Source organism: Ailuropoda melanoleuca, chromosome 7 (assembly GCF_002007445.2).
Source record: "Ailuropoda melanoleuca isolate Jingjing chromosome 7, ASM200744v2, whole genome shotgun sequence".
Classification (NCBI taxonomy): domain Eukaryota; kingdom Metazoa; phylum Chordata; class Mammalia; order Carnivora; family Ursidae; genus Ailuropoda; species Ailuropoda melanoleuca.
Genome location: NC_048224.1, coordinates 107414079 through 107440951, shown reverse-complemented (window position 1 = coordinate 107440951; position 26873 = coordinate 107414079). Strand labels below are relative to the sequence as shown.

At 36.1% G+C, this 26873-nt stretch overlaps 1 protein-coding gene across 4 annotated transcripts; it reads right to left on the bottom strand.

Annotated features, from left to right (window-relative positions):
• Positions 1 to 1734: 1734 nt before the first annotated feature.
• On the bottom strand, positions 1735 to 26844 carry BORA (BORA aurora kinase A activator). 4 transcript variants are annotated; one of them, XM_019794249.2, is made up of 13 exons: positions 26557 to 26844; positions 25491 to 25658; positions 23687 to 23793; positions 20715 to 20760; positions 17777 to 17858; positions 14230 to 14295; positions 13283 to 13339; positions 12633 to 12859; positions 11952 to 12084; positions 9125 to 9735; positions 3165 to 3281; positions 2632 to 2678; positions 1735 to 2085 (listed from the first exon to the last, which is right to left on the bottom strand). In XM_019794249.2, exons 2-13 carry the CDS (start codon positions 25641 to 25643, stop codon positions 2073 to 2075), a joined length of 1659 nt encoding a protein of 552 aa, XP_019649808.2. In that variant the 5' UTR covers positions 25644 to 25658; positions 26557 to 26844; the 3' UTR covers positions 1735 to 2072. The 4 variants fall into 4 exon arrangements, with proteins under 4 accessions (XP_019649808.2, XP_019649809.2, XP_011216904.2 ...); XM_019794250.2 differs by having other exon boundaries at positions 12633 to 12679; XM_011218602.3 differs by lacking the exon at positions 2632 to 2678.
• Between the last annotated feature and the right edge of the window lie 29 nt (positions 26845 to 26873).

Sequence of the window (26873 nt, the reverse complement as noted above, 5' to 3'; positions counted from 1 at the left end):
GATTGTTAAGTGATTGTTCCAGTTTCCTACTACTGAGGAAAAGATCCATAATTGAGGCAGAACTTGTTTCAGTTGAACAACAATAACTTTGAGTGGTCTTGGGACCAAGTAATGAGCTAACACGCAAGAGCAAGTGTCAGCAAGCCTTTTCTGTGAAGGACCAGCCATGTTAGACTCTGCTAGCCGTTCAGTCTCGGTTACAACTGTAGTACTCACCTCTCCTTGTACGGAGTGAAAGCAGACACAGACGGGATGTAAGCAAGCATGGCTATGTTCCCACAAAAATTTAAATTTCATAACTTTGATGTGTCACAAAACGCAATTTCCACCTCCCCACCATTTAAAAATCCTTTTCTGACAGCCCATAGTTTACTTGCAACAGAAGGAAAGGGAGGCCTCTTGGTTAAACAAGGCAATGGCTAACCTATCTTTCCATGTTTGTTTTCTTGGGTCTGTTTTATGAGGAGGCCTAATTCAGGCATTAGTCCTTTTTGGGTAGGTCAAGATGACCAGAATCTTTACTTTCACCCAAAGCCTCATCTTCAGTAATCTAAAATGCTTTCTAATGTCAGTTTTTATGCTAAGCAGCGTACACGGAATATTACACTCAGAAAGCCCTGCTGGGTAAGACTATCTCCATCCACCCCCACCCATTTAATAGATGAGAAGATTAAGGTTTTATGGCCCAGATCAAGTAGTGACAGGTTGGATTTGAATCCAAACTATAATCACTACTTGTTTTTTTGACTTGTGCTAATGAAAAGACATAGCCAAGGAAGCTCCTACCTTTAGGAGCTAGAATTCCTCTTACAGCACAGTATTATTTAAGTTTATATTGATCCTAAAGCCTGTGTGATTAAGGACTCAACTTCGTAATGGAGTGTCTTTAGCAGTGGACCTAGTGACTGACAGCTTTAATGGTTGGTGTGCTGGGGAAGAGGGTGAGTCAGATACACAGAAGAAGAGGTCTTTACAGATTAGCAATTAAGTTACAAGGTGCAAAAAGGGAAGAAAATGACACAATGACAGTATGTTATTTCCTGGGGCTGTATATGAATTATTGCTCCCTTTTGAATGAGATAATTTTGAAAAGGTGGTTTGTAAATATGAATATGCATTCTCCAGAAGTTAAGAATATTTCCAAAAAATGTATCACTTCTACTCCCAACATGAACATAAGATTTTAAAAAATTAGTTTTGTGTCTGCACAGCCAAAACTTTGTAGGCCTAAATTTAGCTCTACAGACACTCCACCGTCGCCCAGTCCCCACTTTTTCTCTCCCAGGTTCTTACTCCTCTCTCCAGCCAAATTTGAGCAGGAAAGATGTCTGTACCCTAGGGGTGGAGATACAGCCTAGGCGTCCCATGCTTACCCCACTGATAATATGTAACACTAAGATGCTGTTAGTACTACTTTTGTAGTATTACATTTTTTTAAAGTAGTAACTAGAACAGTTATCATTAGAACTGAGAGTTTGTTCACAGAAATGAATCAAGAATGAAAAATTCTGGAAACCTTAATCTCCTTCCTACCTCTTTAAGGTTGTTATTCTAAGATTTATTTCTTTCACAAAGGTTATAAATGTAAATTCATCTGTATAGTCACCTATTTTTATGTAAAATAAAATAGTACCCTCACAATTCCACGTGTTCTTAAAACTACACTAAATTCAGTGCAGTTGGTAAGGTTTACTAATAAGTAGTTCACTGACCCTGTGGGATAGGAGCAAAGTCCTTGTTCTCAAATTTTTTATTGTTAAACACATCAATCAAGGTAAGTACAAAAATATTTATTAATAAAAAATACAGTTGTACTTCAATGAATTGAAAGTTCCAGGAGCTTTTCTGTTGTTCCCATGTCACTAAATTAAGCCTTTGATTTTTCACATTAAGGAGGGGGGAAGGCTTATAAGCATGTTAGTTGAAGCAACTTTTTCTCAATCACGATCACATTATCGATCCTCTGCACAAAAATTATGTGAGGAGCCACTGAGTGATGGTCTTTGGTTCTGAGAGGTATTCTACGGACTGTTGCCTTGAGGAAGATTCTGTTTTCTTTCAACACCTCTGTGTTACACGGTCTTCCTGTGGCAGGGAGGGAAAGAAAATATATTATTTGCTGCTTGAATAGGACCATTCAAGGGTCCAACTACCATGTTTTAAAAACCTGACTGCAGATTTTCTTATGAATTCTAAAGGCACAGTGAAGATAGGGTTTTCTATAAATCAATATTCGGCATCAAAAAGTCCTTTTCCTGTACCCTAATGCTTGCTTACTTTTAAATGAACAACTACAATCCCACCTCAACAAAATGGAGGAGAGGGAAATTAAGGTGGCCTCCATATTATAGCCTAATATTCACTTGGAGAGAGTTATGTTCAGGTGCACACTTGCTGGTGTTTATTGTGTTTATGCATAAATTGGCATATAAAAATCAAAGATTCTCCTGATTAGTGCCTAAAATTATGATGGGTTTTCCTCAAATGTACATATATAGTTATAACCATCCTATCTGGAAGGTACAGTAAATGTTCTAGTCAAAAGTATACCCTTTGTACAAATACTTAGTAGGTAAGGTATGTTATTCATAGTCTTGAAAGGCTTTTGGATTTTAAGAAAAGAGCCCTTACCTTTGAGTTCTTATTTTGATGTGTGGTCTCTCAGTTGTATCATTTTCCTAATAATCAAAATTGTTCTTTATGTTTAACTTTGAAACAATATTAGAGGCAAAAACACTTGTCTTGGCACCCATTATTCCTAGTCCCCTTTAGTTTTAAGGAAAGGAGTTCAGGTGCCTATTCCATAGTAGGACTAACTCTCCCTCTCCAACCTCTTAACCTCTCCCATAGCCGAAGAGTTATTTAGGAAAATGAAGTGTTTTGATTTGAAAACCTGCTGTTAAATAAACTAAAAATAGGATAAGGCATAAACAGATGAAAATAAACAAAATTTTAAATAAAATAGGTGGAAAAAATACTGGAAAACATTTATTTTCATTTTAAAGATTTTATTTTTAAGTAATCTTTACACCCAAGGTGGGTCTCGAACTCAACCCTGAGATCCAGTCACCTGCGCCACTGAGCCAGGCAGGTGCCCCTCAAGAAAGTCATATTTAATAAATATTTATAACATAACCATATCAAGCTTTCTGTTTTTCCCATACCTTTGTGTTAAAAACTTGGGATTTATTCTCAACTTCCAAAGTTTGTGCATCACTATCTGCTCCAACCGTATCCATAATATTGCTTCCACAATTCTGGGTGTTATAGCCACTATCCATCTGACAGGAAAAAGGAAAAAAAAAAACACCAAGGATAACATTGCAGATTTATTCACTTATCCACAAAATTTGAGGAACTTTTATGTTTAAGTAAAATTAAAAATATTTATATAAAATGTACTTCTAAAATCATATACTCATATAAAATTTACAACTTATATAATTATATATAAATATACAATATTTAAGTGAATCACTACTACCATTTAATATTGATCATAATGAAATTTAAAATATAGAAATATAAAAGGTAGTTCTATATAGAACTGGTGGTTCTTCAAAGCAGTCACTGTACTACACCATTCCTTTTGATAAAATACATCTTGTAGTTTCCTTTAGAATCTGTGAACAAGCCACTATGAACTTGCTTTCCTGTTACTCTGTGATCACACCCAGTGGATAAAAGTGAGGATTACAATCAACTTCACCTTCCAATTCAAGCTTTACCAAGCTTGTCTCTGAATAGCTTGGTTTTATCTTTAAATAGGATTTACCTAAAAGGCATGTTATCTTTAAGGGTATTCAAGATAATTCACATTTTTTTAAAGGTCAGTTATATTATACTCACACCCATTGTTGAAATACAAACGTTAGTTTCATCATAATACCACATACATAATGGCTCTAGATGTTAGTTCAACTTTTCATTTTAATTAACTAGCATTCTAGGACGTACTGTTGCGGCCCCAAGTGAAAAAAGGGATTCTGGCAAACTTCAGTTTTGGTATATATATGATAAATATTGAGTGGCTTAAAAAGTGCCAGGGCCGGTATTGGCACTCTACGTAATACCATCCTTACTTGGTCCTTACAACAATCCTAGAGACTTCACAGATGAGGAAGCTGAGGTTCAGAAAGGTGGACTTTCACAGTGTCCAACAGAATGAGGTGATGAAGAGCCGAGGCTCCCACACCTCTGTCCACCACACACATTGCATCTACCTGCACAGTGTTGAGCACCAAATAACACCAAGCCCCGGGAGGGATTTACCCTGCACTTAAACTCCTGCAAATTAGGATCAGAGGGAAGGAAAAGACTGTGTACTTCTGTCTCCATCACAAACATCAGAATAGGCTAGAAAGTGCATTCTACCATCATCTTAAGAAAAATGTTTCCAGTTTTCAGGGAAGAATGTATAGGGGTTCACTACTGGGAATCATGTTCTATTTGAACAAAACCCTTGTGACATGTAAAAAAAGAATCTTCCGTTATGTTCCAGGGGGAAACACCTGGCTCTGTTACCACTGGACAGCTATTTGATCAAAAATGTAATTATCAGATTGCTCCCAGAGAATCTGCCAATTACTTTTCCTTTTATCACCAGTGCCAAACAACTGGTTTACACAACTCAATAGTAATGCATAACTGAATATATCAAGGGAAAAGTTAATATAGTAGGGCATAAGACAGGCACAGGAAGAGAAGGTTCTTCTCCTTAGGAAGAGAAGAATCAATGGATGGCCCCATTAGACGGCAGCTGACCACACTGGCCCTCATCTAGACCATTAACGGTGATGCCTACCACAAACCAACCAGACAATATACATCATCTCGTAACTCCCACAGGTGGCAAAATAGGCAAAATAGGCATTAGAACATTTTACAGCTGAGAAGGATGAGGTGCTAAAAAAGATTAAAAAGTCATGCTCTGCTCACTGTTAAGTGGTCCTTGCCTTAAGATCCACAGCCTGTAAAGGACAGAACTCTAATTCAAATTCAGTTCTGAATGCAATGTAGATCTTCCAGTTGGACTCGGCTGCCTATAAATGGTGTTTCCACTGCCAACCATTCTACACACTGTTAATGTATTTTTCTCCCACATAAATCAGACGTGGTCTTTCAAAAAGATTCCAAGTTCAGGTTCACAACTGACAAGCACTGTGGCTTACGGTGCATTCCCGGCAATCAGGCCTCAGCACTTTCGTCCTTCCCTCACCACCCTCATCTTCCTCTTCCTCTGTCCCTCTTGCTTGTTACCTGTCACAGAAGTCTCTGTCTCCCATTACCTAAGGGAGTGTTTAGGCACTGTAAGTATACTCACATGAACTCAACTCACAGTAATCAAACTATTAGCTAACAATCCTCTTATTAGCCCCATTTTAAATAAGAGGGAACAAACTCAAAGAAGCTCTCACTTCCTGAAACTGATAAAACTAACTGAGCTAGGAAATGAACTGAAATCTGCCATTTTGCTTTCCCAAGCCCAAGCTCCTGAAAGCCATGCTAGCCCCCTGCTACAAATATATGCACCTGTGTCCATCCCAGCAACCCCCTCCCGTCCCTTGTGCTAATCCTCCTACCAGACAGAGCTCTAGATTCTATCCCATCTCGCACACCTCAGTTCCTTCACGTATAAAATTCATCACTATTTTACAGATTATATTTATTGCATCTGCTGTAAGGCATCATGAGGACTGGATTCTAACAGTAAAATACTTGGCCTGGTCTCTGGTACTTAAAAAGGATACATAATTGATACCTATTATTAATAATTATCCTGTCCAATATCTAGTTTTCTTTGTTCTTTGTACTCTTTTCCCTCTCAACTTAAATATGCTAGTTTCTCCCATCTAAAGTAAAAACAAAGTTAAAAAAGAAACTATCAAAAGATCTTGGACTTCAATGGTCTTCTCTAGCTATGATAACCCTTCCCTTTACAGCAAAGTTCTTCAAAGAGTTATCTACACATAATTTTTCACTACTTCATCTCCTTTACCCTCCTTCCATTCACTTTTCACCACCCCACCTTGAGGCTGTTCCGTCATCAAATTACTTCCGTTCTTAATTCAACAGCCACTTTTCAAGCCCTATATCCCTTACTTTCAGAGCACTAACCAGTCTTTCCTTAAGATGTTCCATGATACTATGCTTTCCTGGTGTCCCTCTCTCCCCTCTGGCTGGTCCTTCTCAGTCTCCTTTGCGGGCTCTGCTTCCTTTACCAAACCCTCGACTTTTCCTCAGGGTTCCAAACACTGATTGGCTCACTGTTCTCACTTTATACAGTCCTTCTGGTTGAACTTACCTATACATTCATTCTGTTTTCATTCCACAAATACTTAACAAGTAGCTATTACATGTAAGCTCTGGGATAAACAAAAACATACATGATTGCTCTATAAATGTTCTGACTGGAAAGAATGCAAAGTGTACATGGAATTATGAAAGCATATAATGAGATCTAGCTTGGCTACTGTGATCAGGGAGGGCTCCTTTGAGGATGTGATCATTAAGCTGTGAACTAAAAAACGAATAGGAGTTAACTAGGTAAAGTGGGAGAGATAGGAATTCTAAGCAGTGTGTGGAAAGGCTCTTTTGACGAGAAGGAAGATGGTTATTTAACACTCTGGAAAGCTAATGTGACTGAAACAAAGAGAATGAAGGGAGGGAAAATGAAGCTGATGAGTAAGGCAAAGGTCAGACCATTGGATGCTTTGCTAGCCACGCTACAAGATTTTTAAGTTAATACCAAAAGCAAAAACAACCCCCCCAAAAAAACCTTGGAAGTTAACGCAACAAAAACAAGATAAAAAATACAGTGGAAAGATTTTTAAAAATTGGAGAATTAAAAGCAAATTCCAGAAAGAAAAGTGAAAGCGAGAGAGGAGAAATCTAAAATATTATTCAAAAAAAGATCCAAGAAGTGAAGGGCATGAGTTTACAGATCATAAGGCTCTGCTGAGTGCCCAGTACTATGGATGAAAACATGCCCACACCAAAGGATCACTGAAATTTCCGAACACTGTAGACAAAGAGAAGATCCTATACGTGTCCAGGGGTGGGTAAAAGAGATCATATACAAAAGATTCAGCATTAAAATGGGTTCAGATCGCTCACCAGCAATAATGAAGTAGAATCAACGAAACAATGCCTTCGAAGTCTGAAGGACAATTATTTCCAAACTCTCAGGTGAGAGAATAAAGAATACATGATCAGACATGCAGTATCTAAAGAATGTACTCCTCTCCTCTTCACAAAGCTACCAGAAAATGTGTTCCAGTAAAGAAAGAGGTAAACCAGGAAAGAGAAGAATGGAATGCAGAAAAGAGGAGACAGAATCCCCAGTCTGATGAAGGGATATTCTGGGATGACAGCTTGAACCACACATGGAAGCCAACCAGTCCACAACAAAGTAAGTCAAAAGGCCCTGGGAAAATATGGCTGTCTTCAAGCGGTTAGAAGCTGCCCTTGCGGTAGGAAAATAACAATGTCTGAAGTTTTTAAACTATAAAATGCTCTGCCAAAGGTAAATATTACTATGATATGGCTCAAAGGGTCAAACTGAAACTGACTGGTAGATATCACAGACAGAACCATATTTTAGCTCAATATAAGAAAGAGGCTTGTAATGATAAGAGAAGCCCCAAAATGGATTAGAATACCCCTGCAGGCACTCAAGCATAGAGTGGATGACAATTTAGAGTGATATAGGCTTCCAATGGGTAGCTGAATTAGATGATTAAAGTGTATTTCAATGAAAGCATTTTGATTCTTCTATAAATGCTCTGGAAAAAAAAAAAGGCAGTAAGGAAAAGGGAGAAGAAAAGAAGTTAACAATACCTTGAAGGCTAAGTTTGACTCTAAGTGCTTTTTCACTTAGGAACCAAATTTAGAAGCTAACACATATAAAAGTGATTTCTAGTGTACTTTTTCTGAGCAATGATCCTAGAAGTCAGGAGAGATAATACAGACATAAAAACATAAGCAGTTGATTATATTTAATTTGGGGTCATTTAGAACCCCTCCGTGAGTTCTAAATTTTAGCATGCCAAAACTGACAGCACTAAAACATTATGGGGTGGTGGGAGAATTAAATGAATGACTACATATAAAGTGGTTGGAAAAGCACCTGGCACATCGAAACACTGTGTACGCGTTAGCTAGTACCATGAGTCAGTACAAACTCGGATTCCAGAACATGAACTCTAAAGCCATACTGCCAGGATTCATATCTTGGCACCACAACTTGCTACCAATGGAGGTAATTTACTTAATCTCTCTGACCCTCAGTTTCCTCATCTGTAAAATGTGGAATAATAGTCTACCTATTTCACAACAGCCCTGTGAAGATTCAATAAATTAACACATGTAAAGCACTCAGAATAATGCCTGGAAAACGCTAAGAGCTACGTAAGCACTGGGTGTTCTTACTATAAAATGGCAGGTAAGAACTGCCTTTCTGACTATTTTAAAGTTCTTTCAAAATTCTCAGCTCAAAGACTATGGCAATTAATGGAACAAATATCCTTCTGAAAGCTAAGCACTGGTTCTGAAGTTTCTCCAATGAATCATGTTTTCCTGGTGTCAGATACTACATGTGTGATTACATGAAAAATGTTTTTCATTTTTAAAAAGCTTACGAAAAGCATACACGTAAAACTGCTCTAAACTCTATGTTTTTTTCTCCCCAAATCATATAAAGGAAAAACAAAAACTACTAAAATTTTAGAAGACAAAGGCTATATACCAGGAACTGAATTTCTCTGGTGCTAGGTCCACATGGGAGAGAGAGGAATCCTGAGAAGTTGCCTGACCCTAGCACTCTATAAAAACACAGCAGCTTGATTTCTTTTCTGCTCTCATCTTTCCCTACTGCAAATAAGTACCAGTGAATGTGAATATTAAATATGCACCAACAGTCCCAATTAAAAGAAACTAACCCTCTTAGTATCACCATGTATTGATATTTTTAAAAAATATTATATATATACCTATATATATGTATACATATAAAGTTATATAATACTACAGTCCTCACATTTAACTCATTTTTTTTTAGTATAATCTCAGAAAAAGACAGAATAAGGGAGAAATTAAAGGACTGTAGAATATTCAAATATCTTACCTGAATGTTACTGCTTTCACAAGGAATGACACTGCTTTCTGCAAGAGGTGACATGCATATGTGAGAGTTTTCAATACTGAAGGCAATCCCACTCACAAAATCAGCCATGGGCAAACTCCCATTATCAACCGGCTCCTTAATCCAAGTGTTCTCGTCTGCTATTTCTACAGGATCAACCATATCCACAGTGTTGTTCTCCTTCTCACTTTCAACATCCTGCAACAGTGCTAATTCTTTCTCAGAAGTACTGGACCGATTCTGTGTAATAGACATGGCAGTCACTACTAAATGTGTGCCATGTGCTGAAGTGTCACTATTCCCCTGCCGCAGGTGTACTCCGCCCGTGTCCATGGCTGGTGACGAGGCATCTGTGGAAGGAAGATTCACCTGATCTTCGTCTTCACTGTGAGCCTCCAGAGCGAAAGGTATCCGAATCAGGGAGGTCCGATACTGAGTACCACCTGTACACATCTCCAGTCTCATAGGAGACCAATTCTTAATTGGTGAGCAGCCATCTATATAAGGACTTCTGATACATGGATTAGTAACTCCATTAGAATTTGTTGTTCCACACGAATTATCAGGAGAATGCAAAGTAAACTTCCTTTGTTCTAAAAGATTGGAAGGGAAAAATTACACTGTAAAAGCATGCAAATGGAAAAGACATTACTAAATGTTTTAATGACAGAAAAATTGGATTTCTAAAACATTGTACTGTTTACTGAAGTGAAATTTTGGTGTTAAAAACAACAGCACAAATGAATGTGTCTCAGTAAGTAGGATAGTACTCTTCAAGAAGAATTCCTCTGGTACTTCCTTTTAATTAGACAAAATAATTAACTCCCTGAGAATTATTTCTTCATTAACATATTGGTCCTATAGTAATAGTGTTCATATATGAAGAAGATAACTGGAAAACTCAGTTGAGAGCTACAAGTTAATAGCTACACCTGATAAATGAAGCAGGTAAAAACCTTGCAAAATACTATAAGCAATGTTAAAAGGCAAGCAAAAAACTGTAAAATAATATTTGTAATAACAAAGAGCTTAACAATGATAATGAAAATGATAAAAGTGCTTAAAAATATAATGCTTTTTATAACTTCATTGGCTTAAGAAAAACGAAAGTTTAAAAAAATAGTCAAGAGCCCATAAACAATCCTCCCAATAGCAAATAAACATATGAAGTGGTCAGCCACACAAATAAAAAATATGGAACTTAAAGCAATAAGAAAGCATTTGTTTAACAAAAACAGTGAAATACGAACTAAGAATCCCACCCCAAAATAATGGATTAATAAATATTCAGAAAAAGCTCATCAACCTTATAATCAAAGATACAAAAATTAAAGCAGTAAGAGACATTTTTGTAATATAACAAATTGAGAAACATCACAAAGAATGGTAATACCAGTGTTTGACTTTCTTACATACTATTGATGAAAATTTCAAGTGGTACAACCTTTTATAAAAAAAAATTTGACAAAATTCATAAAGATCCTTAAAAACATTCACCCTCCTTTGACCAAATAATTCCACTTCTGAGAATTTAACCTAAAATATGTACAATACAATGTATACACAAAAATAATTATTTTGATAAAAACATTAGAAACAATTTAAACGTTCACCAATGGTTGAAAACAAATGATACATCCATGATCAATGATTCAAAATCATTGTTTCATACAATAATAAACGATCTGAATAACCTATGAAAATATTTGTGATACTACAGTTTGTGAAAAAAGCAGACCACAGAACTACGGTGTGTGTGTGTCTATCTTCATACAAAAGTACATATACATACATAAATACTAACAAAAGTAGTTTTCAGGTTTCCAATTTTATTTATTATGAATAGCTTTTTATTATAGTTTTTTCAAAAGGAGTTATTTTTTTCAGAGAAACTAACATATTGCAAAGTAAAATAAATATGTAAATTCCCACACACTATATTTACCTTAAAAGTCTTACTCAAACAAACATCTTTTTTTTTTTTTTTTTTTAAAGATAGGTTCTCAACCCTGGTGCACATTAAAATCACCTGGGGAGTTTTTTTTTTTTATTTTTTGTAAAGATTTTATTTATTTATTCAACAGAGATAGAGACAGCCAATGAGAGAGGGAACACAGGCAGGGGGAGTGGGAGAGGAAGAAGCAGGGCTCATAGCAGAGGAGCCTGATGTGGGGCTCGATCCCACAACGCCGGGATCACGCCCTGAGCCGAAGGCAGATGCTTAACCGCTGTGCCACCCAGGCGCCCCCTTTTTTTTTTTTTTTTTAATATTTTTTATTTATTTGACAGAGAGAGACAGCCAGCGAGAGAGAGAACACAAGCAGGGGGAGTGGGAGAGGAAGAAGCAGGCTCCCAGCGGAGGAGCCTGATGTGGGGCTCGATCCCGGAACGCCGGGATCACGCCCTGAGCTGAAGGCAGACGCCTAACGACTGCGCTACCCAGGCGCCCCTCAAACAAACATCTTTACAAAATATGGATATCTGTTTACCAAAGTCTGAACCTACAGGTCAGAAGGCGCACAGAAACCAACCTAGCTCTAAAATTGCCATCTTTCTTTGATTCCCTTTGTAAGAATGCTTGATACAGATAATGCGAATCAGATGACGGGTGTTTAATACTAGCATAGAACTTTGTCGAGAATCAGGTTTTGAAGGTCAATTGTTCCTTTTGTAAAAATGCCAGTTTTTAAATTTGAGATTAGTGGTCATTTAGAGCTCTATAGTCAGAACAAGCTAAAAAAGAACCTCTTTAATAACAAGTGTTGGTAAATACAAAAATTGAAATTAGGTATTTTCTTATGAGACATACCTGAGAGTGGAGTCTTTCCTATTTGAAATGCAATTGGTGAGAAAGTGGGTGAAGAAAGAGGTGAAGGGCTGGTTATACTTCCCAAGCTGTACTTCTTTGCACTGCCCTGAATAGGGCTGGAAGAAAACTGCCCCTGTGATAAAAATAAATAAAATTATACGGTTCTCTTTCTCAATTTGTTATACCATATGCTATTTATTTTCATCTTCAAAACACGTTTACAAAGTAGGTCATATAAACTTTGGTCATTCACCAAAAGGCAAGGCATCTTGTAACAAGAACAATTAAGAAGACTTAGAAAAATTCTGAAATAGAGTATGTTAGTCAAAATAAAATTTAAATGCAGTGTTTAAGCAAACCATTCAATTTCTTATGTGCAGTTGTTTACGAACAACTTTAAATTACTCCATTAATGTCAATCCAGTTGTGGTATACTGAAAACCTTACACAGTTCGAACAACTTACACTGAAATTCCTTGAGACTCATGATTAATCTGTCATGCTGTATACCTCTAAATACAAAAATGGAATCTAACCAAAACATTTCTGACTAATGACAAAATGTGAGCTCGTCTAATCCTCACGAAATATAAAACCCAAAGGCAACCATTCCTTGAGTACAAAATGAGCATCGAGGTCCGTCTACAGCAAACTATAGTACGCTTTTAGTACGCTTCTTACCGAACTTGGTGTCTGCACAGGGCTCCTACACCGTACAGGAGATAAATCTATCGAATAAAAAACCTCAAGTGAGGCTTGAGCACCACTGCGAGGACTTCTGGGAGAAGCTGGAGGTAAGGAGTCAGAAATACTTCCATTGCCATCTAAAAACAGCTTTCTTCTGAGGGATGAAGAACTGAGGTTTCCAGGAGACTGATCTGAAAATTCATCAGCTCTAAAATAGTCACCTATATTTAATATTAACAGAATTAAAGGCAAAGGTAGTCATTTTGAAGAGCAATTATGCTTCAGTTACATGGTTAAAAAAAAAAAACAGCATGTACTATATATTTGAATTTTTATTCAAAAAAGAGGGCAAAGTTTAATTGCATATGTGATGTTTGAAATCTGAAATTATTCCTTCTTTTTCAAGTACTTCTTTATTAGTCTAAGGTAAAACCAATAAGATGTGCTGATGAATAGTTTATGTCTACAGCAAAATTTATAATGACAAAAAGGATAATCAGGCCAAGTAAAAGAAAAAGAAATTTTAGGACTGTTTCCCTCGTTCTTTAGAAAGAGACATTGCTACCTATTTCCATTTACAAAAAGCCATCAAAACAAAACCTTCTATCTAAGTTATTAAAGGTTTAAACAAATACAATACTTACCTAATACATTTTCTAAATTAAAATCCACAGGAAGAGAGAGCAGTGTCTGACAAGCAGCTGGAAGCAAGCAGATAAATAAATGCAACATGGATAAATCAATGCAAGCATATTACATGCAATTTAGCATGTGCTTCCCAATCAACCATCTCCCCATGATGTTCCAGCCAAATTGAATTATTTCATTTATGCTTTCTATTAAAAACATGCCACCTTTCTATAAGCAGTTTCCAGCTCTTGATAGAAACCTGTTAACAGTATGATTAACTTCTGGTTGTACGGCTGGCACTGGAATCAGAAAGGAAGCCAACCTATTCAGCTGATCCCTGAACAACATGAAATTAAACTGCATGGGTTTACTTAAATGTGCATGTTTTTCAATAAATACAGTACAGTACTATAAATGTAGTTTCTCTTCCTGAGGATTTTCTTAACGTTTTCTTCGAACTTACTTTATTGTTAAGAATATACTACATAGTACATGCAACACACAAAATAGGTGTTAATTGACTATGTTATTAGTAAGGCCTTCAGTCAATACTAGGCTATTAGTAGTTAAATTTTGCAGGAGTAAAAAGTTATATATGGATTTTTGAGTGCACATGGGGTTGGTACCCCTAGCCCCCATGCTGTTCTAGGGTCAACTGTATTTGGGGACAGATTTCCTAATTATTCAAAAATTTTCAGAAAAATGCCTTCCAAAACCAGAAATCGACTCACATGCTTCAAACAAGGAAACAACACACACACCCCCACACCCACACTATTGCTATTTCTAAAACATGGAGGGATATATCTATTCTAATTGTTTTGAAAAATTAGCTCTCCTATAGCTCATTCATAATTAAACAATGTCGATTCCAGAGTAGTGTTATCACAAAAACTGAATTTAAAATCAAATGTAGCTTAATGTGGAACATTCTTCATTTTTAGATTATATTAATACTTACCATTGCTTTTCTCAGAATGGATGGTCAGTTTTCTTCCAGTTGGAGATTCACTAGTTATGTTAATACCTATAAAACATTTTAAGTGTCAAATCCTGCATTCTATATTCTCCATTTATTTTAAGGGTGACCTTATTCAGAGTAAAAAAATTAAGTGAAAACTTTTATTTTATAACACTTTTAAAATAAATATCTGCATATATAATAATTGACATGTTTCTGTTAGTTTTTTTTTAATTCTGAAGGAGCACAGAGATAAGACTTGAAGGATTACCACGGCAAACAGAGGCACCAAGTAACAGTTTTTAAGGAAAGTATGGTTACTCTGTATTATGTCAACCTTAAAAGACTGAGGATGCATGTTAGTCAACCTCAAAGTCCTCAAACAGATCCTCTGTTGCTTAATGATTTTGCAAAATGGGTTATATAAATTGAGTTAAAATGCCAGATCATTTCAACAAAACCTAAAATTTGATAAAACTATGTTCAGTTTCTTTTCGTAACAGGAATCAAAAGTAGGCCCGCGAATATTTCTTTAATAGAAAATTAATGACTACTAAGTTTAAAAAAACAAACACAATAGCAAAAATGACTAATATAAACAAAATAAAAGGAAGGAAAAGGCAAGGAGACAAAAAGCAAACAAAAATGCCAGAAAGCTTAAAGAACATTACAGAATAAAGACTAGTAACCTAATAAACTTAAATAAATAAATGGGTTGAATGGGTAAGCAGGGGTGGATGGGTAAACAAAGTCTCCTAGTAAATATTGTCAGAATGAGTAAAAAATAGGAAAAAAATAGAAAGAAAATTCTACATTTGAATGCTTTCTTTGCTGTAAGCAGTGTGACCTTCTATAAAGCAAATGTAATAAAGGCACTCTGCTGCAGAAAACCCTATAATGTCCTTGGTCTTCAGGCTAGAGTCCAAACACCTTAGCATCGTAGAAAGCCCTTCAAAACCTTGTCTGACTCTAGCACAGTTGTCCTCCACCTAAACATTATTTATTTGAGTACCTTAAAAAACCAGGTTCTCTCTCACATTTAGGTATTTCTCATACTATTCTGACTTTCCTCCCTCATTTGCTAAGTCTGGCTAATTAAGTCTCAGTTTAAATCACCTTCTACCAGCATGCCTTCCCTGACCTCCTCAGATCAGAAAGACACAACTGCAGCATTATTATGCTTTTCAAGTCTATTGCGAATGTTTCCTTGGTTGTTTCTCCCTACAAGGACTTCTGAAATAAGCTTAAAACACAATCAAATGAGAAAAAAAACTGATTGATTTGTTTACATCAAAATAAGAATTTCTTTGCAACCAAAGACATCAAGGACAAAAAAAGCATACATATGACAGAATGGGAGGGGAGATGGCATATGAAATGTTTAGAACCAATATAACTTTGTTACACAAGGTGTCTTAGAAATTACCAAGAAAAAAAAAGACAGCAACTCCAATAAAAATATGACCAATAAATTATAAATAGGTATTTTACAAGAAATTTCAAAGACCATTGGTATATGAAGAAATGGAAATTTTGACAATCATTTAGACTATCAAACAACCCATTAGGAATGGCAAACATTTTTTATCAGATAAAGGGCTAGTATTCAAAATCTATAAAGAACTTATCAAACTCAACACCCAAAGAACAAATAACCCAGTCAAGAAATGGGCAGAAGACATGAACAGACATTTCTCCAAAGAAGACATACAAATGGCCAACAGATAATGAAAAAATGTTCAACATCACTCAGCATCAGGGAAATACAAATCAAAACCACAATGAGATACCACCTCACACCAGTCAGAATGGCTAAAATTAACAAGTCAGGAAACAACAGATGTTGGCGCGGATGCGGAGAAAAGGGAACCCTCTTACACTGCTGGTGGGAATGCAAGCTGGGGCAGCCACTCTAGAAAACAATATGGAGGTTCCTCAATAAGTTAAAAATAGAGCTACCCTATAACCTAGCAATTGCACTACTAGGTATTTCTACCCCAAAGATACAAATGTAGTGATCTGAAGGGGCACCTGAACCCCAATGTTCATAGCAGCAATATCCACAATAGCCAAACTATGGTAAAAGCCCAGATGTCCATCAACAGATGAATGGATAAAGAAGTGTGGTACATATATATATACAATGGAATATTAGCCATCAAAAAAATGAAATCTTGCCATTTGCAACAATGTGGATGGAACCAGAGGGTATTATGCTAAGTGATATAAGTCAGAGAAAGAGATTTATCATATGATTTCACTCATATGTGGAATTTAAGAACCAAAACAGAGGAGCATAGAGGAAGGGACGGAAAAATAAAGACAAAATCAGAGAAGGAGACAATCCAAAAGGGACTCTTAATCATAAGAAACAAACTGAAGATTGCTTGAGGGGAGGGGTTATGGGGTAACTGGGCAATGGGCATTAAGGAGGGCATGTGATGTAATGAACACTGGGTGTTATATACAACAGATGAATTACTGAACTCTACCTGATACTAACAATACTCTATATGTTAATTGAATGTAAATAAAATATAATTAAATTTTTTAAAAAAAGGAAAGGCAAACATTTGAAAGCTGGATAATACCAAGTGCTGGCAGGGATGTGGGGATATAGGAATCCTAGGCACTGTTGGTGGTCATGTAGACTGTGCAGTAATTCTGGAGAGCAGGGGGCCACTGCAGAGTCAAAACAGGTAAACATATAGCCCATAGCTAGGAATTCTCAGCCTAAGTATATATTCCAAAGAAATTCTCACTCAAGTCTATAAATAAAAACACACAAGGATATTCACTGAAGCACCTTGCTGCACAAGTATTAATAATAGTAAAAGCAGTATAAGCCAATGTGAATAAACAAAACCATTTTGACCCCTGACCCACCAGTAAAAAGACCACATAAAAAGGTTGATTCACCTGTTCAAATATCAACATGAAAGGAGCTGGGGGGAAAAAACTAGTGTCTATGAAAATGTCACCCTGGATAGAAATTTGGTAGAAATTTTAGAGTTGGGAGGGACAACTAGTTCACCTCCTTTATTTTACAAATAAAAAGCTGAGGTCTAAAGAGACTGAATAATTTGATCAAGATCACCTGTATAGGTTTATAGTAGCAGGAGGTCTCCAGCTACTGTTTAGAGGTTACAGTCACAACTGTAACCTCTAAACAGTTTTTTTGTCATTGACACACAATGTTACATTAGTTTTATGCATACAACATAGTGATGTGCCAACTCTATACAACTCTGTATGTTACGCTCTGTTCACAAGTGTAGCTACCATCTGTCACAATATAGTGCTATTACAGTATCACTGACTGTATTCTCTATGCTGTGTCTTTTTACTCTCATGACTTGTTCATTCCTTACTTGGAAGCCTGACTCTTAAAAGGTTAAATCGTCTAGTATCCAGAAATCCAATGTGTATCAAGCTCCTTACCAAAGCAGTTAAGCTGACACTTCATTATGTATTGCTTTACATTCACTGAGCTTTATGAGTCTATGATTTTTGTAATTTTTATTCACATGATTTTTAGTATACTCACATTTACTGGAATGATACTCTGAAAGCTGTTTCCCTTCATGATCAGTCCAAGGAGAGGGTACAATGACATCTTTTGTGAAAAACTACAAAAATTAAAGTCATACAATTAGGCATAATTTCCCCTCCAAATACAAACACCACCTATGTTATTTTCAAATAATCATCAAATGTGTTACATACAGACTTTATAGTTACATTTAAAAATTTTAATACTTAAAGCACAAATGACCAAAGGTAAAAACAGAAGAAATGTAAAGTATATATAAAGAGAAATATTTCAATCACTTAAATTCAAAACTTGCAAATTAATCTAAGGGCATTAATCATAGAGAAATATTTTTAATTCCACCAATTTTTTGGGGGGCTGCAGATGACAAAAGGGAGGATGAAGAGAGCAGAAATAAATGGAAATAGATGTATTCAAGTAAGCTAGTATGAATGGCATACTGGAAAGGGCTTATCCTGGCTCTCAAGATCTAATTATTAAATTTTCAGGAATTTTGTACATCAGTTGTTAAAGCCAATGTTAAAAACTTGTAAATTTACAATATATGAAACATAAAGGTAATAAAAGCCCCAACTCATTACTTGCTAATTATTTTACACTTCCCAGTATCCATGCTCTTGAGATTCATTGTGTCTTTTGCATCAGTAGGGTGGCACCCCCACACACTCTGCTGTACCCCTGCACTTCTTTTACCGTTCAGTAAAATCACAGCAGTAACTTGAAACTGGCCATGGCTGGAGTTCTTACATTAAGAGATAGCAGCAATCACTACCAATCAAACTCTTCCCACAAGCAGAGGGCCAGCTGTTAAACATTTACCAGTACGCCATTGGCCAGTATACTCAAATGAAGGTAATAGCATTTGAATACAGGTCTTTCCTTTTTTCATTCCAGATGTAAAACAAAGTCTAATACAGTATTTTTTCCCTTTCCTTTCTCTGTTTTGGAAGGCATTCCAAACATTTTCTTTTCTTTCTTTCTTTTAAGATTTTTCTTTTCTTAAGTAATCTATATATCCAATGTGGGGCTCGAACTCACAATTCTGAGATCAAGAGTCGTATGTAATGACTTAACCAGCCAGGCATCCCCAAAACATTTTCTTTATATTTTGCTATACATATGGTAAAGAACAATTTCCTCAACATGAGGAAAGATGTTAAAAAAAAAAAAAAAAAGAGGTGGAGGGGGCAGAGATTACTGTATGTACAATTTTTTTTAAAGTGATAAGAATAATACAAATTAAGAAGCTGAATAATAACCAGTATTGCAGACATGAGAAAACAGCAAGTACAGGAGTAAAAACTGCTATAACCTTTTGGGAGGGCGGCATGGAAAAATCTACCAAAACTGAAAATACAAAGCCTCTGACTTAGCAAGTATATATTGCAATTACACAAAGATATATATACAAGCGTGTTCAATGAACCATTATTTGTGATAAAAAAACACCAAACACAACCTAAATATCTCAGTAGGGGCTGAGTTAGGTTATGACACATTCATACAAAGGAATACTATGCTATTACTAAAAATCAGTATGTGCTAATAATAAAAAATCTAAGATACATTATTAAGCAAAAAAGAAAGATGCAAAACAATATGAGAATGATGATCCTATTTGTTAGAGGTCATTTGCTGTTATATACATAAAATTAATCTGAAAGTATAAATGTCACATAGTTACTTCTAGGAAGTAAGATGGGGAACAAGAAGCTCTTCATTTTCATTTTATAATTTTTCTTGAAGGTTAAATTTTGTTTTGTTTTGACTATCTGCATGTATTTATTCTTTCAAAAATTTATACATTTGAAAATATTTGTGATACATTAACTTGTTTCTGATACACAGACCCTAATTTTCACTCTGACTTCATTTTCTTAAATTTTCTGCTGAATTTCCCTTTAAAGTTGAGGATTCTAAAGGGAAAGCATATTTTCTAAAATGTTGGGAAATGGGAACCAGTCTGAGAATATTGAACTGTGGTGGAATCAAATGACTGGATCAGAATGAAAATTCTGAAGTTACTACATAAAGAAGTAGATAATGTTTGGGAGGAGGAAAGCACATGGCAACGGTTCTTGAAGAAATACGCTGTATGTGAAACACAAGGAGACAATACCAACACTAGAAAAATAAGTGCAGGAGGGGCCAGAGCATCATTGATCTTCCACACACCATAGTTGAAGTCTTCTGGGGAGCAGAAGAGCCAGATATAGCTAAGGAATAGAGGTGGGTAGAGGGGGCTAGCGAGGGAAAAAAGAAAAACATATGTTGCCCTGACATAAAGACTTTCTGGGAAATAACTGGATAGATAACCCTGGCTTGCACTCTGAGAGGAGATCATTAAGCAAAGGAGCAAAAAGTGAAAAATTTAGTTTATTATTTTTATTTTAAAGAATCCCTACACTTGTAATATACTTTTTTCTGTTTTAGTAAGGTATTTTATTTCATGAAATATATTCTATGTCTTAAAAAATTCAAAGCATTAACAACAAAAGATAAAACCATTGCCAATGCCAATCTAGCTTTTCAAGGTCTGGAAAAATTCAACTTTCTCTACATAAACTCAAAGTTGAAACAGAAGTTTGTGCTCATCAGTATGCTGAAGGCACAAGGAAGACAAACTGGCTAGGCCCTGAGAATGAACAGATAAATGAAGTACAATATTGGCCAAAAACAGAACGCAGTCTGGGGGAGAGAAGCACTAAAGCCATCATCACAGTACCCTAAGAGCACTGTGACAGGCGCTGGCACAGCTGAACAAGAGGGCTCTTACGGGAGCATAGAGGGGCACCAGACACAGCTGGAGACAGGCCAGGCTGGTGGCAATCTGGAACAGGAGAGGATTTGAAGGAAGTCGTCCTAAAAGAGGTGACATGCACGCAGAATTGATGCTTAACTGGCTTTATGATCAGTAACAGTTTTAAGTTACCTCTTCAATGGCTTTTTGTCTTTTGTCTTCCACATCTTTATCTATTCTATACAGAGATAAAGAAGAAACATAACCATGCCATTACTTCAGCTGATTGAACATTTAAAATAATAATAAGCTTTCAAAGACATAATTTCCTTCTGTTGATAACTGGCAAATGTTAGCCTCATTTTAAAAGAAGAACTGGTATCTTATCACATTTAGTAAATGACAGTACTTAGGTATTTGGCATTGTGCTGTTAGGCTTACCTCCCTCTTTCCCATTCAGTTTGAATGGAATAGTATTTTCTGTTAAAGGGCTTACATTGACAGAATTTTTAAATTACTATTACCAACATAAAGTAATTTGAATAAACTTTGTCCTTTAATCATCATCAATTAAGAAGCATTTCATTCCACAGAAATCTAAAAACTGTCCAGATTCTCTTTCTTCAATCATAGCAAGCTTATCATAGGTTTAATTTTACAATCAACTCTTACTCTGAAATAGAAAAGAAACTATCATCCTTACAGGTCTGAATAAAGAAGCAAAAATATTAATTATGAAATAAAGACAATACAGAATTCTGTCCAAATGATTTTCTTCACTTTGATACAATATGCAATTACAGCAACACAAATTTATCAGCTACAAGATTTAACATACAAGGTCGGGTCTCAAGCACAAGGCATAGACTTGCCAAGGACTAAGCAGCTAGCCTTGGAGGACCGCTTCAGTCTGTCCCAAGGAAGATTTTTTGCTTTCTGTTAATGAATTCGTAAAACACTTCTACCACAATTTAAATGATCATCTCTCAAAGTTTTCATGTATATATTTGTGGCTTTAACAAACCTTATGTAAGAATGTATGTTTCACAAATTAAAATCAAGTGAATTTTTCAAGTAAGGGAACGATGAGAAAATAGACTACAATGATAATCCACATACCTCAGCCATTTTGGGGACAAATAACTCAGTTCCCTTTATCTTATCATGTACATAAGCCAGGTCAAAATGACAGTGCATAATAATAACAGCAAATAGTATTTAGTAAGCTCTGATTTAATATCACCTCATTGAGAAACATATTCTGCTTCATCAGAGGGACTTTAAGAACCTGAAATATTCAGGCGATTGCTAGAAGTAGTAAAAATCAGGTTAGGCAAATATTGTAGAACCTGATCATGAAAGGTTCTCAGAAGTCATACAGGACAGAGTATCCTGCCCATTACATCACAGAACACCAGCATGATGCAGAGAGGTTACAGGAATACTCTGAACAGACCTGAGTAGGGGAGGGCCTTTTCAGGATTGTTCACCTTCCATATGCACAGGCTCATTTGTTTATAACCATCTGCCTCACAGTTATCATTTTTATGTGCAGCAGTATGAAAGGGTAGGAAGCACTGAAATTGGGGACTTGGATTAGATAGGAAGAGACACTCTTTGTTTCTAAGAATGAATCAGCATGTTTTGTTGAGAATGTACTCAATATCCATCGTAGAAGCCATAATCATTTACTGAATTACATTAGTAAATTAAATTAAAATTAGGGTCTTTCCCACTCTTTTCCCCTCTTTTGTATTACAAATCTACCTACTGACATACACCAAGATTCTTCTCATAAACCTACTTAGAGAATACATCATTTATTAATAAGTATGGAAATGTTGTGCCACAACTTTGGTTAATTGCATTGTTGGCTCTGGATATCAGAAATAATAGTCTATGTTTCTTCAGTATTCCTCAAGGTGCTCAATAAATTCCTCTTAACTGAAGATAATAGTTGTCCATGGTTGAATGTACCAAGAGGCAAATAATAAAGCCCACAGTTTGTGTGAAACAAAAAAAACAAAACAGTATAATTTGTCACTCATTTGCTTTTAGATATTCTTTCCACCTTCTCTTCAAAGGTATTATTTATATTTAAGTTAAAATATTTTTATGCTCTCTCCCCATCTTATACCCTTTCTACAACACTTCTGGGTGGACATTAATTGTGAGTGAATGGTCACCAAGGTACTAAGCAGAAAGGAAGGGGTTAAAAATCCAGACAAATATTTCCAAAAGTATCTCAACATGTGTACATTTTTGTGTGACTGAATTCTAAAGTTAAAGGGAACAATTATCCATTATTTTGGACTGACAACACATGTACCTTGGGACTGAAAATTAAAAGCTGGTCACACCAGTATTCAATTGGTTCAAATATTTAAAACATCCGACTATAAAACTGACATCAACAAGAATCCCCCAAACTATTAACAAACATTGTTATTTCTAATTATAGAAGACAGTAATATGTAATCAAAAGCTAGGTCTGTTCCCCTGAAGAAGTGCATGTTTTCACGACATCAGACATCAACAAGCAGCACAGCACACCACTGTGGGGCAAACTAGTGCCTGGAAACCTACATAACGCATCAAAAAGTTAAGGCTGCTCTGATTACTAGATTTACTTTAATACAATGTAATTTAGATCCCCTAAGGGTCTTAGATCAAAGCTGGATAATGTCTAGAAAAGGTCTCTCTGTTGCAAATGGATACCCTTTCATTCAATGTGTTTTGGGATTTTAGGCTTCCCCAAACACAGATGGCAATGAAAGAGCATTTTGCTTTACCCCACACCACCAAAAAATAAAACAATACAAAAATTCAATGGGAGAAGCCACAATCATATAGACAGGTACAAATTTCAAAATGTTCTTCCCACTACCAAGGGCTGGAAAGCACAGCTGTCCCATAAGTAACAGTGGAAAATTATCTCTTAAAAAAAAAAAAGATTCCTACTAAGGTTTAGAACTGTTAGCAAGGGAATCTTCTTTCTGGATATAGTTCTTTGAACTCACTCTTCATTTAGATACAATAAATCTGTATTAGATTTTTCCTCCCTGATATCTTTGCCTATAAATATATTCAACCTTTGGAATTTCCTGTCTCTCTTCACTTAATAATATGTTATTATACTTAGATACAAAAAAGGGAAAACTCACCGAGAATGACTTAAGAATAAAGCTTGACGATGAATGTCTTCTGGGTCTATTTCTACAGGATTTATTACAGCTAGTTGATCAATAGACCACCTAAATTTCCCTGGAGTCTTAACAAAAGAAAGTGAACCTATGAGTAAAAGCAAACTAAAATAGTTCATCAAAATTCTAACCAATATCAGTTTTGAAAATAATGTGAATGGTTATAACGCAAAAGCATTTCAACACTTGTATTTTAAAATTTGGCTTTACCCCTAAATTAAATGGCAAATGGTAATCAAATCACACTAAATCAACTGACTAGATCGTACTTTAAAATATCTAAATCCTCCATCTGGGTGATTTTTAAAATTGCATAATAATGGAAAAACATCAGTACAGTAATAAAGGTATAAAAATTCCACAATTAATACTCATCAGTGACACAACATACCCAAGTAAAGGTATAAAATTTCTTATTAGAGTTATCAAAGGTCTTTACTTTCACGAAGTATGAACTGAAATGAAATGAAGTCTTAACTACAGAAGTGCCTGCAAAAGCTCATAAAATAGTTGATCCTTAAAATAATTATGAATGGTAATCACCGCTGTTCTTCTGTATTCAACTATCCAACTGAACCAAAAACTTACCCAAATCCTAATCTGTAATTCTGAATGCATTTTTGACAAAATCAGGCTTAAAAATTCAACATCTCACATGTTCTGGCTTTGAGGATAAGTTGCAGCTCATCTATTATTTATTCTAGATTAACAGATAACTAAAATTTAATACAGTTCAATCAAAAATCATGAGGCCAGACTTACGACTCAATATAAACTACATACCTGTAAAACTTTACTTGCTTTTAGTTTTAGCAGATGTGAAATATAGCATTAACAGCAACGCACTTTGCAGTTTTTCTAGGTAATTTATTAGGTTAAAAGATCATACTTCAAAAACAACTCCACTGTAGCAAATAACAGTAAAAATAAGCTAAAGCAATAAAGTCTTCCCTAATCTCCAAAAGAGCATTTTCCCTTCCATATCACCCTTAATCACCTTAACCACTAATAGTACATATATTGTTTTGAAGTTGCTAGGTTAGTTATGTCTTTTCCTTTATAGTAGATGTTGGTTTCTTTTTATACAATCTGCAAGCTAAAAATGGTTGGAAAAGTTAAAAAAGTATTATTTCATGACATTAGAAAATTACATGAAATTCAAATGTCCATAAAGAAAGCATTATTGAAACACAGCCATGTTTCATTGTTTACAGATATTGCCTATAGCTGCTTTTGTGATACAAGGCAGAGGTGACTAGTTGTAACAGCAACAAGATGACCTGCAAATCTGAAATATTTACCATCTGGCCCTTGACAGAAAAAGTTTGCTGATTCCTGCATTAGAATACAAGTTCCTTGAGAGTTTGTGTCTAATGACCCTGACTTCTCTATGCCTAGTACTTTATCTAACACAGCAGCATTCAAATAAGTTTGCTGAATAAATAAAAATTATTAGATGACAGAGCTTCTTCTCGAATATAGCATTACTAAATATATCATCAATCATAGTACCTAGTTACACCCAGTTGCAGGAAGCCAACATATTATCCACTGAAAGAAAAAAAAGAGATATGTTAACTAAAAAAAAAAACCAAAAAACAAAAAACTACCTAATTTTTAGCCCAATCACTAGAGTAGAGTGAACATTACAACTAAAAAAGCACATTACAGATATATGTGCTCCAGGATAAATTTCTCCCTTAACTTCTAAAGAAAGATGCTTACTTTTAAAATAATTTGTATATACTAGTCAAGAATAACTTACTGGTAATTTCGTTGATTTAAAAACAGAAGGACTGGAGAGAGTTTGTTCATGGAGATTAGAATAATCACCAGGACTTTCGAAAGGATTCAAAACTGGGATCCTTCCTGGAGTTTCCGGTGTTATTTGCATTCTTGATTCTTTGACATCTCCCATAGCATAGAGAGAAAACTAAAAAGAAATAAGTATGAACAATAAAACCACAAAGGTCCACATTCATTTTGACAACTGAAATGAATTCAACAAACATATTTTGCAAAAAGAACTAAAAATCTAACGCTCTTGGGTCCTTTTTTTTTTTTAAATAGTTTACAAAGAGGCACACATATATTTTCTAAAGTGATCCTCGAAATAACCTTGAAAGCTAGAGAGGTACAACATTAGTGATATCTGAAGATTTAGGCTCAGAGAAGTTAAGTGGCACATAAGTAGCAGTCAACCGCACATGAATGAGTTCAGGTCCGCTTTCGAGGCAACTAAATGTTACAGCAGACACGAAACTCTTTTCAACTAAAAGACTCCTACCTCTAGTTTCTTTATTCATTATTTTAAGTCTCTAAACACTCTGAACACCCTTCGGATATCCCAGCAATTGCCTATTAAACCACAGTTGCTAAACAGCAATTATTTGTAGCAAGCAAATACGAGACGAGGAAGCTTGTGCACGGGTGTCTTTCTTCCACATTAGACCCACTCAAAGAAGAATGACTAATTAGGGCTAGGAAATTAACCGCCTGCTTTGGTTGCCTCCCCTCAAACATCCTTTTAGCTAAGAAGCCCAGCGTAGAAGGCGAGACTGCATTACTTTCAGTCAAAGGGGGATACGACTAGGGAGAAAGAATCTGCTTCTTGGAAGGCTGAAGCAGCTGGCTTCCTTGGGTGAAGAACAGAGTGGACAGTCATGCCAGTGACCCTACGCGATCACTGCTTGGTGCCCCCCCCCTTCCGCACCTATTCTCCCGCTGCTCCCATTCACCCCGGGGACAGCGGGCAGGTGGGTCGGGAGAAAGGAAAAGTGAGCTTTCCAATTCAAGATAGGAGGAAAGGCCAGGGACTACAAAGAACGTACCTAGTGGTGTGTATAAAAAGGAAGCCCCCCCAGTTGGCGACTCCAGGGCTCCCGGGGGGCCAGGCCAGCTCCCACGACGGGCATAGACTCTTTAACTCCCCGCTTCCGCGCTGTCTTAGGCCAACCAGGGCACGGGCCCTGTGGGGAGCTGGCCAATTGCGTCGTACCGCTGTCCGCGAACCAACCAATCGCATCGAGGCCGCGTAGTAAATTCGAATGGCAACTCCTCGCTTCGCATTCCGCGCAGAGTAACGAGGCTCCAAATTTAAATCAACGCAGCCTCACGCTGGCGACGAGCACGAGGGGCGGAGCCTGCC

What these genes read in the sequence shown, in the direction of transcription:
- BORA (XM_019794249.2), bottom strand. Translation starts at nt 25,643, where the DNA reads ATGGGAGATGTCAAAGAATCAAGAATGCAAATAACACCGGAAACTCCA. An exon ending in TTAAATCAACGAAATTACCA is followed by an intron (nt 23,794 to 25,490) that starts GTAAGTTATTCT and finishes TCTTTTGTTAAG; the next exon opens with ACTCCAGGGAAATTTAGGTG. An exon ending in GTGAAAGCAGTAACATTCAG is followed by an intron (nt 3,282 to 9,124) that starts GTAAGATATTTG and finishes TTTTCCTGTCAG; the next exon opens with ATGGATAGTGGCTATAACAC.